At 37.4% G+C, this 13,528-nt stretch overlaps 1 protein-coding gene across 1 annotated transcript; it reads right to left on the bottom strand.

Annotated features, from left to right (window-relative positions):
- Positions 1–641: 641 nt before the first annotated feature.
- On the bottom strand, positions 642–7,000 carry LOC122417779 (uncharacterized). Its single transcript, XM_043431576.1, has 5 exons — positions 6,901–7,000; positions 4,680–6,112; positions 3,982–4,603; positions 2,172–3,899; positions 642–2,095 (listed from the first exon to the last, which is right to left on the bottom strand). The coding sequence occupies exons 1-5, from the start codon at positions 6,998–7,000 to the stop codon at positions 1,890–1,892; spliced, it is 4,089 nt and encodes a 1,362-aa protein (XP_043287511.1). The 3' UTR covers positions 642–1,889.
- Positions 7,001–13,528: the final 6,528 nt, after the last annotated feature.

Below are 13,528 nucleotides of genomic sequence, written 5' to 3'. Positions count from 1 at the left end.
CGATATATCCATCACATTCGATCACTTTTTGTCATAACCTTATTTCGTCACTCCAATACTGAACACTGCAAATTCCCAAATATCTGAATAACCCGACGTGATGAATGCACTTCCTGTCTCCGCTATCTTCCTTTGATGCACTCGTCTATGATTTCTTGATGATGTCCCATCAATGGGGAACGACGTGGATCTCAAACACTCGAAGCACAAATTTCATACTCAAGTCTGACAGCTAATATGAAAGTCGAATCGTATACTACCGAAAAAAACTTATTCTTCTACTGGTTACGAAAAAAACCCTCGCCGTCAGTAATAACTTTAATAATCTCGATTTTTCCGATGCATGCAATTGTATAGAAGTACTTGAATAATTAAGCGCCGCTCTCTACCCAAATGATTCAGTGATGCACTGACACGGATATCTAGAAGAACTGACGCGTCTTCAAAAATACCAATATATTGTTTGTTTCTTTCTTTTGGTTCTTTTGAGGACTTTATGTTTTGAACAGCAATATGACAAGTGTATTTCAGCGATCACTGCTTTTCAATGTATTCATCATGTACGTTTCTATTCATGGCAAAAGACTGCAACACGAGTCCATTTATCATTTGGAATATTAAGAAGTTCCATTATGCTCATTATGTAAAGTATAGAATACATAAAATTTCCAAAATGTTTACTAGAATCACATGCAGATAAAGAACCCATGTCATACATTGTGAGATTTTTATTCGCTTTCCAGTACATACGCAACTTAAGAATTGTATCCGTGATATAACGATAGTACAGTCTATAAAATAGGAATGAAACACTTTGTTCTGCAATATATCTTTATAAAAAAATCTTTCGTTTGGATTTTTCTTATATCCAAGTTCTCAGTCATATATTTTGATATAAGTATAGTTATATCAACAGCGGTAATGAAACTAAAAAACGTTAAAAAGTGAAAATAGAAATAAACATAAAAAAAACACCGTACCGCTGGCACGTTCATTATCATCTTTCATACTGATATGACTCCGCAGCTGCTATCTAGTTGACATTTTTGTACTTTGTATGTACTCTCATATAGGAATGAATTCTCTGTAATTTTTTGAGTAGCTTCATAGTTTTTTTTAACGTTGTTTCTACCCGCATTAGGGTTTTATTCAGGAGTCAATATTCTTCCCCGTTATAATGAATATGTGCTTTCTGTCATTTAGAATTCATTCAGCTCGTCGGCTTTTTTGTCTTTTTTGTCAATTCAACTGTTATACAGCAGACAATAAACGAAAAACAGTTATTTTATATTAATCTAATCTCTTCTAACTTTTTACCTTGGCACAGAAGTTTATACGTAACTTAAAAATAAAGGAAATTTTATAAAAAAAATAGTTATTTCTGATCTATCAGTTTATGACAACAAATTATTTTTGCTTATCCTATGACTTCACTAGTATCACAAATGTCAGTCTTCAGTAATCTGTCTGTGATTTATGTACTACTTCAGTTCTGTAAGTCTAGATCACTATTTACCACGAGTATTCTTTGCTCATAGTCAATTTTTAATCAACTCAGCAAATGAAAATCATAAAGTTTTTTTTTGGTTCTCACTTATCATTCATAAAATTCTTTTCTAAACAAAATAGTAAGAAATAACTTTATCTTCTTTTGAACTATCATTTCAATACTTTCATCCATATATATTCTTCGAAACAGAAATAAGGACTGCGATTTTTACTTTATATGCTTCCAGTCCCGGGCTATATCAAATAGAAATATCATTTCACGTTTTCAAAATCTCGAATCCTATCTTTGTAATCGCAATGTATATAAAATAATAAAAATAATGGAAAGTATAGCACCGAAACTCAACTGCTGACGTTATTTCTTCGATCTCGATATTGTTTTAACGTTTTGATGTTGCTCTATTCTGATTGTTAACCCATGCTTTCACTTGTGCTGGTGTTCGATGTCCAAGAATATCTGAATATTGTTTTTGTAATTCTTTTATTTCTGTGAATGAGGGTAAACGCTTTTCCTTCAAATATTTTGAAAAAGCTTTGGTCACGATAGATTTTTCTCGTTGTGTCCAAGGACGTTTTGTTCCTTTTTCTAAAAATAAATAAAACCTTATTATTATCCATTCATTCGTATTATTCACTCAACTGAAAAAATCAGTAATACGTACGAATATTTTGGTTAGCATTCTTCGGCTTATTATTTCGTTCGATGTACTCATTTTCATTTATCTCTACATTTGTGTCCGATATTTCTGGAGATTCGATGTCGTTTAGTATTGATGAGTGTCTTGATGAAGAGGGGTCAGTACTGCGCTCTATACCGTGTGCTGCTTGACTTTGAGTCGGATTATTGTCGGTCAAAGCTTGATCATCGCCAGAATCTTCGTCATCAGATTCATCATTGAGAACTTCTTCTAATAGACGCGATATTCCTATAATCTCTCGTTCCACGATCGGCTGCCGATAAATGTCTCGGTGAATTCTTTCTGAATGACCCATAAAGTTTGCCAGATCTGAAATTTCGTTATCGTTCAGGTTCAATCGATGACACTTGGTCGCAATGTTCTTCCGAAGTTTCGTGCCTCGAAGTGTATCAGGGAACGCAGCCCCGCAGCGGCCGGAGTGCTTACGCATGGCATCGCAGGCATCGATAGTCATTGTTTTTTTCGGATTACGACTTCGAAGCCCGAATAAAAATTTATTATTGCTCGGAACTCCAGCGGTTTCACGATATTTCAATATGAGATCTATGCCTTTCACCAATTGCGGGTACAATAATACACGTACTTGACGTCCTTTTTTACCGCGAATCGATATAAGCGTGTACCGATCAGCGGCAGCTTTGGCTTGCGGTGACAAATTCTGATACAATTCTTTGTCGGTTCGATCATCGAGTTTTAGAGGATTCCGATAATCATCTACGCTTATGTTGCTTATTTCACCTGTACGTCGTCGACTAAATACCACCATTCCAACCGCTAACAATTCACAGAGTTTGAACCATTCTTTATATGAGAATTTTGTTTCTAATTTCTCATACGTAATTTTTGTTTCCGAGCCAATGTATTGCATGAAAGTTCGAATATCTCCCTCTGATGGAAGTATAATTTTTCGCTGCCGCTGGTTTTTTCTTTGGTTTTCAAGGGCCACATTGTTTATATCAATGTGAAAGTCGACTTTGAAAATTTTTAGAAATTGTTCGACTCTTCGTTCTTTCTCGGATTCATCTGATTTTACGTATTCATTGACTAGGATGGCTCCAATCTGTTTTATGTATGTACCCAAATTCATCCCCAAACTCGGTGCTCCGAATTCACCTTCGGATTCGTTGTAACGAGCGACGATTCGAACAGCCTTTACCACATCGTCGTATACTTTTGGGTCGTATAGAGATGCGCAATCCGTTATGTCTGGATTGACAACTTTGGCCGTGAGGACCAGGTTACCCATCCTTCGTAATCTGGAGCGAATCATTGCGTGTTGGTAGTGTGGAGTATATTTCGCACATAACTTGTTTCCCCAAATGATGAGGAGACGATCGTATCTAATGAGACGTACAACGTCATCTTCTCGAAGTGGGGGAAAAACTTCGAGTCTTAATTTTTCACTTGCTTCTTTATGTAGACGACCTTCTATGGCCTTGCCAAGGACTAAAATCGACCGCTGATTTTTGATGCCATCCTTGCGACATTTGGCATAATGATGTCGAATATTCCGCATTGAGTGCGATTTCAAACAGCTTACGCAAGTTTTGTAATCTTTTGCAGTCCTTTTGTACTTTGGGTTTGGTCGGCGACAAACCATGAGTTCACCAGTATTGAATTTCGGATTAGTGTTGAAATTAAAAGTTCCATTGTTTCTCAGCGCATCTATCACTTCTCTGCGCTCTTTTGAACCTAGAATAAGGAATGGGTTGTATGCAAAAATCTATAGTTATGAAATATTGACATCATTTATGTATAAAAAACAAATTCAAACCTCTCTTTAGCATGGAAAACTTTTTCACGTCATTCTCTTTGATGTGGACTGTCTCAAGATGCCGTGGGAGTTTGCTATAAAGTTTATGGCAATACATGCAAAAGTATTTTTCCTCACTTTTTTTTTGAGCTGATGTTTGCACGGATAAATTTGTGTCATCCACCGATCCTGTTGCCGCTCTGCCGGAAATGTTTAACACTCCGGAATCCTTTTCTCGTGAGTGAATACAATTGTTTGTCGGAACATTTTTTTCGCGTCCAGCGCTAGTATTACTGTTATTCGTTGCATTTAGAAATTCATCTGAAGAGCTTGAAGCCTCGGTCGGAACGTAATCCTCATCGGTAACGCTATCGTCGTGACTTTGTTCTGTGGCATCGTTGGTCATTGTCGGAGAAAGTCGAGGCAACGAAACACTTTCACTTGTTCCTCTCTCAGGAAACGGTGATAAAATAACATTTCGACGACGATTCGATCTCCGTAATCTTTCATCAACCATAGTTCCTTCACACTCAATACTCTCTTCTTCAATAATCTGTTCATCTTCGCCAACATTTTCGAGATTTTTTTCGCTTTGTAAATAGTCATCATTGTTTAAAAGTATCTGATCGAGCACTGGGTTCATCTGGAAATATTATTAAGAAAAATGGATATTAGCAAAGTCATTAATTCTTATCAATTGTATAACAATAGTCACTTACAGTGTACTGAACTTCTGCGGGTAACCATTCCTCATCATTTCCGTCCGATGACGAAATTACATTTTCGGCGTTAGTCTGCTCTTTTGAAAAAGTAGCATTATCGATATTATCATTGTCAAGTGACTGTGAAGAATATGTCATCGATTGCTCTAAAATATTTTTATTTTGTGTGCCGACTTGAGCCGTATCGATTTCTGTACTAAATTCGGCTGTTTCTGCAGGATCGAAGCAGTATATCGAACCATGTTGTCCATCAAAATCAAGTGTGTTGAGTGATTGTATATATGACTCTCGCAGAACACGTTGTGGAAAACTTTCGTTTAACGTTGATAATTCAGAATTATCGGGAATATCATCTGTGTGAATAGGTTCTGAGGAATCCTCTGCTAGTTCTTTTGACATGCAATTTGATTCCATGTTAGTTTGAACCATATTTAGTTCTGTGTTGAGTTCAGCCGTCTTTGCAGGATCGGAGACGTTTATCAAAGAATGCTGTGCATCAAAAGCAGGTGTATCGAGTGAACATTCATCGAATTCTTGCAAAATACGTTGTGAAGAGCTTTCGTTTAACGTTGGTGATTCCGAGTTGTGGGCAATATCATCTGTGTGCATAGGTTCAAGGGAATCCTCTACTAATTCTTTTGAAATACGTTTTGATTCCATGTCAGTTTGAACCATATTTGGTTCTGTGTTGAGTCCAGCCGTCTTTGCAGGATCGGAGATGTTTATCAAAGAATGCCGTGCATCAATATCAGGTGTATCGAGTGAACATGTTTCAACATCTTGCAAAATACTTCGTGGATGGCTTTTGCTTAAACTGGATAATTCCAAAATATTACCATTATTATCTCTATAAAGTGATTTTGGAGATTGTGAGGAACATTCCGCTGTTTGTTGTAAGTTATATCCAAGCAGTGTAATGGTGGGAGCCATATTATTTATCTCTGTGTTGAGGTAAACAGTTGCTGCTGAATCAGATAATGTTGCTGAATTTCGTTGTTTATTAAAATTTTGTGTATCCAGTTCACATGGCTTAGAAGATCTCGGCAGACTATGAACCAACGAGTCAGAAGAATGTATTTCAACAGTAGACACATTTTGCACTGTTTCAGTAGTATCCTCTGACATTAAGGTTACCATGGCTCCAATATTTTCACATTGACTCGTATTAATGGAATCTCCTCTTAGATGTTGTATATAAGCCGCTGAGTTCAGTTCATTATTTTTTTCGTCAACAACGAATTCGACGACATTCTCAGAAATTGTGTTGTCAGTTGAAGCTATTTCTTCGGGTTTATTGGACTCGGATAATCCATCGAGTGTTTCAGGAGTACTCGAAGATGATGTAGTATTTCTGACTGTTGGTAGAATGCTTATCTGAGGTATACCATAATTTAAATTTTTGCAGATTTCACTCAAAATTGCTACATTTTCTGCAACAGATGGAATATGGAGAGTAATGAAAAATATTTCTTACAAGTACTATTGAAGGTTTTATCCTGAAAAAAAATAGCATTGCGTCAACCTACAATACAAATTTCAAAATTTCATTTATATTTGACAAGGAGATCTATAGGCTGAGTATACGTACACTTCTTTTCAAATTTTCTGTATAAAATCGATTTGTATGTACAACCAAAAAATCGTTGATTTTTATATTCTGTCTACCCTGTCTATCGCATAGGTGGATGTTACTTATAACCATCACGAATAAATCAATGAGACATTTATAAATGTAGATTTCACGAAAATTCTATGTATATTAATATTTCAATTATAATATATTGTACAAGTTTTAACACAAAATAATAGATAACACCAAGAAACCCTCGAAACAGTCGTGTAGTTGAAACTTATGAATTTATTAGATTCAGGTCATATTATGTCGTATTAAAATAGGAACAAATGCTCCCTGAAATTTTCACATTATAGAAGGGTTTATAAATCTTTAACGCAAGATTACTATGCGAAAAAGTAATCAAGAGGATATATAGATTTTTAACACTCCATGTGTGAGCTCTTTCTGAAGTCCTCGAAGCAACCGCTAAAATTATCTCTATAGTTAACCTGCTACTAGACTTATTGATATCAAAACTGAATCGAAACAAATAAACATCTGTAAAATGTAACATGAGCAATCATACGAAATTAGCATTAATAATCAGGGTCATGTGAAGGTATGTAAGTAACATTATTCTGTGTGATAGTTGAATAAACTTACTGTAACGGGCGACGACCCGAGCCGATTTCAACTTCGATTTTCGATTCCGACTGCGAACGACATACTTTTTATCATCACTTTGTTGCAATAAAATGTGCATCGTCGTTTCTTTTGACCATCGAAACGGCCGAAATAAAATGTTACCGAGCACTCGAAAGACTTTCAGCGGGGAATGCACATCGAACAAACACTCATCGTGGGCAGAAACGGCGCCGGAATATACGCTCGACCGGATTTCACAGGTGTTGCCAACTTTTAGAGATTTGGCAACACCTCAGAACGAGTTAATTTTAATTATACAAAAGCTCACCTAATATTTTTTTGCATTTATAATTACGGGAATCACGTTATCAAAAGACGACTGTTCGGAAGTCATTGGTAAAACGATTAATACGTTTGGTACTATTCAATTCTTTGTATGGAATAATAAAAGTCCTTTATAGAGAATTCACTGCAGCATTTCCATTTTACGTGAAATACCTCTTCAACGTTCTTAAACAGAGCGGAATTATTTAGTGGTTAAAAAAAAATTAAATTCAATCGTTCTTGATCAGAAGATTAATTGAGAAACGAATAAAGAATATAATTATTTACGGATTATTAGTAGGTACAATGCAGTCTTTAACTACGTTTACACGACCGCTTTGAATCCGGATTTTACTACATCGGGTGTTACTATCGGTTTTACGCCGGTTAAGTAACACCTGATGTAGTAAAAACTGGAATAATGGCACCGTCTAAACGTAGTCTATATTCGTCTTAATAAACGTAACTCGATGTTAAACGTAACTCGATGATAAAAATGTCGATGTCGAAAACATAAAAAAGCAGTGATCACTGAAATACACTTTTCATATTGCTGTTGAAAACTTCAAGTCCTCAAAAGAACCAACAGAAGGAAACAAACAATATATTGGTATTTTTGAAGACGCGTCAGATCTTCTAGATATCCGTGTCAGTCCATCACTGAATCATCTCGGTAGAGAGCGGCGCTTAATTATCCAATTACTTCAATACATTCGCATCCATCGGAAAAATCGAGATTATCAAAGTTATTACTGACGGCGGGGGCTTTTTTCGTGACGAGTAGAAGAAAAAGTTATTTCCGGTAGTATACGATTCCGTATTAGCTGTCAGTCTTGAGTGTGGGATTTGTGCTTCTGGTGTTTGTGATCCACGCCGTTCCCCATTGATGAGACATCATCCAGAAATCATAGACGAATGCATCCAAGGAAGATAGCGGAGAAAGGAAGTGCATTCATCACGTCGAGTTATTCAGATATTTGAGAATTCGCAGTGTTCAGTATTGGAGTGACGAAATAAAGGTTATGACAAAAAGTGATCGAATGTAATGGAAATATCGATTGAAGAACAGTTCTTTTTCTTCCAATATAAGGCAGTTTATTTAATTTTTTTTAAAAGACTGCTCAGAAATCATCAGATGAATTTTCAATGAGCAAGTATTCATTACAGCCGAAATTCGTATTTCAAAACCAAAGGCCCGCGAAAGAACCGATTAAACGAAGAAAACAACACTAACATGGTCTTTTTGAGGCCTTAAGATATATATACATGAATGTCTGATGAATTTTTTAATAAATTGTTTTCCGAAAAAACTGGGTTCTGTCTTTTATGGATATTCGCCTATCTAGAATCTTGGAATGTGCACCAATATCTGTTTGCTCCAAAGAGGTCTCTCCCCCACAATGAGTTCATCGTGCGATAGTGCTTTCCACTTATAATTCAATCAGGACCATTTCAGAGCAGGTAATCAATTTTGAGGTGCCTCCGCTGTCATAATTTGAGTAAAAAAATCAGCAAAAAAGGCCTAAAATAAGTTTTCGCAGATGCTCAATCATTCTGGACCAAAAAAGTCAGCGAACGTATCACTGAAACCTCAATCCTTCTCATCGAATAGATATGGATGTACTCATCTGTGGGTCCAAAATTTAGTTTGTCCAGAAAGCGTGAAGAAATGTTATAAGGATGAATTGCCAATTCCTCATTGTTTGTAATAACCGATAGAAAAAATAACTCAAATTTCTGTTCAATTGATTGACAATAAATATTCTCATATTCACAAGAAGCGATGCCAGCATTTCAGATACTTGAATTTCATAAGATTGATAACATGAAATTGGTTCACCCTGCAATAGAGATTTCAGTCTATTTTTTAACTCCTCCGGTTCTAGATCAAGGTAAGACATTCACTCTGCGTCATGCTGGGAATCAAGTTCATGTGCTTCGCAGGCAAAAAATGGAAAGAGATTGTGCAAATGCTAAATTCTTATTATTCCTAATTATGAATGGACTCGTTCTGTAGTTTCTTGCCATGAATAGAAAAGTCCATGTCGAATACATAAAAAAGCAGTGATCACTGAAATACACTTGTCATATTGCTGTTGAAAACTTCAAGTCCTCAAAAGAACCAACAGAAGAAATCAAACGATATATTGGTATTTTTGAAGACGCGTCAGTTCTTCTAGATATCCGTGTCAGTCCATCACTGAATCATCTCGGTAGAGAGCGGCGCTTAATTATTCAATTACTTCCATACATTCGCATCCATCGGAAAAATCGAGATTATCAAAGTTATTACTGACGGCGGGGGCATTATTCGTGACGAGTAGAAGAAAAAGTTATCAATTCTTCTCATCTACTAGATATGGATGTCCTTATGCGTGGGCAAAAAATTTTGTTTGTCCAGAAAGATTGTAAGAAATAATTACGATAAATTGGTAATGCTCAAATGTTTTTACAACCAACATGAGGGATATCGAACCTCGAATTTATTTTTACTCTTTCCTCATATATTTGACAATGATTCGCACATCCGCAATCAGTGGAGCCAGCATCACAAACCGATGGACATCGTTGTCTATTACGGCTTTCCCATGTGAGCCTCCCTATCATACCAAAGTTTTTCGATATTACGACAATATTTTTACAGTCCCAACTCTCTCAGTGTTCAGAAACTGTGCTGCATAGACCCAAATTCTTTCGATCGAATTTTCTATTTTTCATTAATTTTATTTTCCCAGATACGTGTAAATTTTTTTAGACTTGTTGTGGGGAATCACGTGAGTGCACAATCAGTTGATAGTCAATAGTTAACGAAGAATATCATTTCAAATCCTATTAATTACTGCAAATCAACTAATAGAAGAAAAACGACTGCAATTGAGTGTTTTAGAGGTCCTGTGCATTCCCAACGTTGTATGCTCAGGCAGTCAATTATATACTATTGGTATGAAAATCGGTCCTCGAAAACTCCTTTCTGTAAGAGAAAGTAATGCCTTCAAAACCACCCAGTTACACACAACAGCATATACTATGATAAATGGACGTCTTATATCAAATTTGGCAGTATACATTCATTTATAACGTTATTATGCTTCTATAAACGCGATAAAAAAAAACAGCAAAACAAGGTCGCCAAAAGAACCATTGCCCGTATATACATATATATATATATATATTATAACGTAACGCTCTTGCCGACCCGGCCTGAACGCCGCCACGCGTCGGTTCGAGCTACCTTAATTTCAAAAGGAGCAGGTATGAACGAGACGAGAGACAAGAATTGTGTTGATAAGATAACAAAATGAATTTATTAAACAATACTATTATGTTTTTACAAAATGATACGCGTTTTTTAATTTTAATTATGTTTTTACAAAAATGATACGCGTTTTTAATTTTAATCTTTGTCTGTCCGCGTTGTTTAACCAAGTCAGGCGAGAGAAGACTCGAAAGACCCGGAAAAACGGAGCGTTTTACTGTATGAAATTTCGATTGAATTTTCAAATTTGTTTTTGTTTTTGTTTATACAATAAAGAACGCTTTATGGTTTATCGTGCCCCTGCTTATTCTATTGCCTCTCCTTTCCGCTTGCATGAGATTTTTCAGACAAAAAAAACAAACAAAAAATAATGAAATTCGCAACACTACTAATTGACAACCGATGTCCTGTAATCCTAACCGCTTGACCCTGAATTCTTACGCTTCCTAGCAATTCAAGAGTGTTGTACGCTTTTGTTTTTACAATTTTTTTCAATTTGTGATCGCTTGGATGCTATACAAACTCTAGTCTTACCGCTGCCTCTTGAATCAACGCTTTTATCTGCTTGTTATTTGTTATAATCGATTATAATTAGATGATTTATCTTGACTTTGGAGTCGTACAATGGTTCAAATGGGGTGCGGATTATTGATTTATTTAATTCTAATGCTAATTAATTCGTTCGACCCAACCAAATCGGATAAATTATGAAACAATTTTGAATTTAATAATAATTAATCATAAAATCATTTATTTATCGCCTCTATTCTCAATAAACCCAAAAATGCTAGGTGGAAAGTTTGTGCTTGACCACGGGCCTCAAACGTCGCCGAATGGCGTCAATGCTCAAAAACACAAGACAGGTTAGGATGTGAACCCCAGACCACGGGCTCGATACGTCGCCGAGTCTCGCCAATGTCCTGAGCATTCACTAGGTTAGGTAATTTTGCCCACGGACCACGGGATCGATACGTCACCGAGTCTCACCAATGCCCCGTGCAGCAAAATTCGGAAATTATAGGTTATGTGGAATGGACCCTGGACTACGGGATCGATACGTCACCGAGTCTCACCAATACCCCAGGCATCCAAAGGAATAATAGGAAAAAGGATTTTAGGTTATCAGAATAAAGTGTATTTTTCTATTTGAGTCTGCTAGTTCTTCTAGGAGATCCGAGTTGGTTCTAGAGGTAGGGTGAACTGCCTGCCGAATGAGCCGTGCACCGACTCTTATACCCCGTTCCCCACTCTAAATTCTCTCAAACGCCAAATTTCTCAGTTTCGGACGCGTTCTGCGCATTCTTTTGTAACGGGCTTCCCTATTGGCTCGCTGCCTTAATTCGCGCCTTGCTATTGGCTGATCGCTATTTTGCCCGATGCGCCGAATTCCGCTTTGATTAATTTTCCGCTCTACACGACTTAAAAATAATGAAATTTCAATGCCAATTCTTATTGTTTAATTATTTAAGCGATTTGGCTCCATTGTTTTATTTAATATCATTTACTTTAATTTTATTTGAAAAATCGTAAAAAGTCACGTTCGGGTCCTGTAGCCCATCGACGCTTATGCCTGCGCATGCGCTGTGAGCTCGAGTTTCTTTTTATTTGAAACTATACAAATTTGTTACCAATTTTAGTCTTATCATTATTTTCCTCGGATAGCTGCCATTTTTCCCGTCATTTTGACCCTAATTACGTTCATATTAATTAATAAAAGGATTGGGAATAATTGAAAATAAAAATACAATTTTGGTTCGAATTTGGGGCTTGTGGCGCCGTTCAGTGCGTTGCCCGCCGGCTCGCTCGGGCCTTTGTGCCAGTAGCCAAGATGGCCGCCGGTCGGGTCGCACGCCCGTCATCGCGCCGCGATGTTTTTCACATGCGTAGTATCTAGTAGTTCGAGCGGGCTCGGGCCGCTACGCGAGTGTTACGTCTCAAATGCCCCCCAGAACAAAAAGATCTTTGAAACGATGCTTTTTGTTCTCATAAACTCGTTTAAGGAGTCAAAACAAAAAGAAAAAAAATACAGAATTTCCAATTCTCGAAAACCGGAGATGGGATTGGGACCGTAGACAATTTAAAAATGCAATTTTGACTCGGGGATAAAGGGAGGACAGGGCGATGATGTTTTGAAGATGATGATTTGCCGGTTTCTCGATGATCTTGATGTTTTTCAGCTTGTCTTCCATCAGCGGAGTTGATTGACCTCGTTCATTTGTTCTTCTTCCAAGTCTAGGAGTCGCAGATGTTCTAGTTGTCTCAGCTCTGCCGCAATAGGATTGAAAGGCTCCTGTAGTTGCTCTCCATTCGCCAATCTTTGTATTTCTTCAGGCGTTGCACACTTTACGTCGTCCCGAAGGCTGAATCGATATTCGCCAGGTAGAGCATATTGGTGCCTGACCAAGCTTTCTCCCAGATTGACCCGTTGAGGTGTTATGAAAAGGTGAACTTCGTGGCCCTTCTTCGTAGGATGATCGCCGATGATAGTGATTCTAGCTTTTTGATCAACCAGCTTCCGTTGATAATGGAGGCTGCAGGTCATCTCCCATCTGTTTCCATAAAATGGCCTGATTCCCGAAATGAATGCTTTCGTGCAGAAAGAAGGCACGTTGACATATTGATGAGGTAGATTCTGAAGCTCATGAACCGGATGCATGAGAGTAACCCCTCTATCGATAAGCAGTAAGGTAGCTTCTCCATCTTCCACGTCGACCAATTTCCCTCTGTAGACAGTTTCTTGACTGACGACCGCGTATATTCGGTCGATGGAAGCATAAACCCTTGGATAGTGGTTTCTTTCTGCGATGTCGGTGAATAACTGCTCCTCGAATGCACACAACTCCTCAAATTTTGTTAGAATTGTATAGGAAAAATTTGTTGGGTTAAGGAACTCCAGTATGATGATCTCGAAACTTCCTTCCCAGGTCGCTGGCCATGGAGAAGGCGTTGGGACTCCAGGAATCACTGAGTCGATTCGCATCTTGGTAGTTGTAAAGATTTAGATTATCAAAGTCGCTTTGAGTAACTAGGTAGAGCTCCCGATGTCGTCCAATCGCTTGGGTAGCT

This window comes from Venturia canescens, chromosome 11 (assembly GCF_019457755.1).
Source record: "Venturia canescens isolate UGA chromosome 11, ASM1945775v1, whole genome shotgun sequence".
Lineage (NCBI taxonomy): Eukaryota > Metazoa > Arthropoda > Insecta > Hymenoptera > Ichneumonidae > Venturia > Venturia canescens.
Note: the sequence above shows the minus strand (reverse complement) of the source record. Positions and strands in the feature narration are given on the sequence as shown.

Coding starts and splice junctions, on each gene's coding strand:
- LOC122417779 (XM_043431576.1), bottom strand. CDS start 7,000: ATGCACATTTTATTGCAACAAAGTGATGATAAAAAGTATGTCGTTCGC. Junction 4,604..4,679: donor CCGCAGAAGTTCAGTACACT/GTAAGTGACTAT, acceptor TAATATTTCCAG/ATGAACCCAGTGCTCGATCA. Junction 3,900..3,981: donor GTTTTCCATGCTAAAGAGAG/GTTTGAATTTGT, acceptor TCCTTATTCTAG/GTTCAAAAGAGCGCAGAGAA.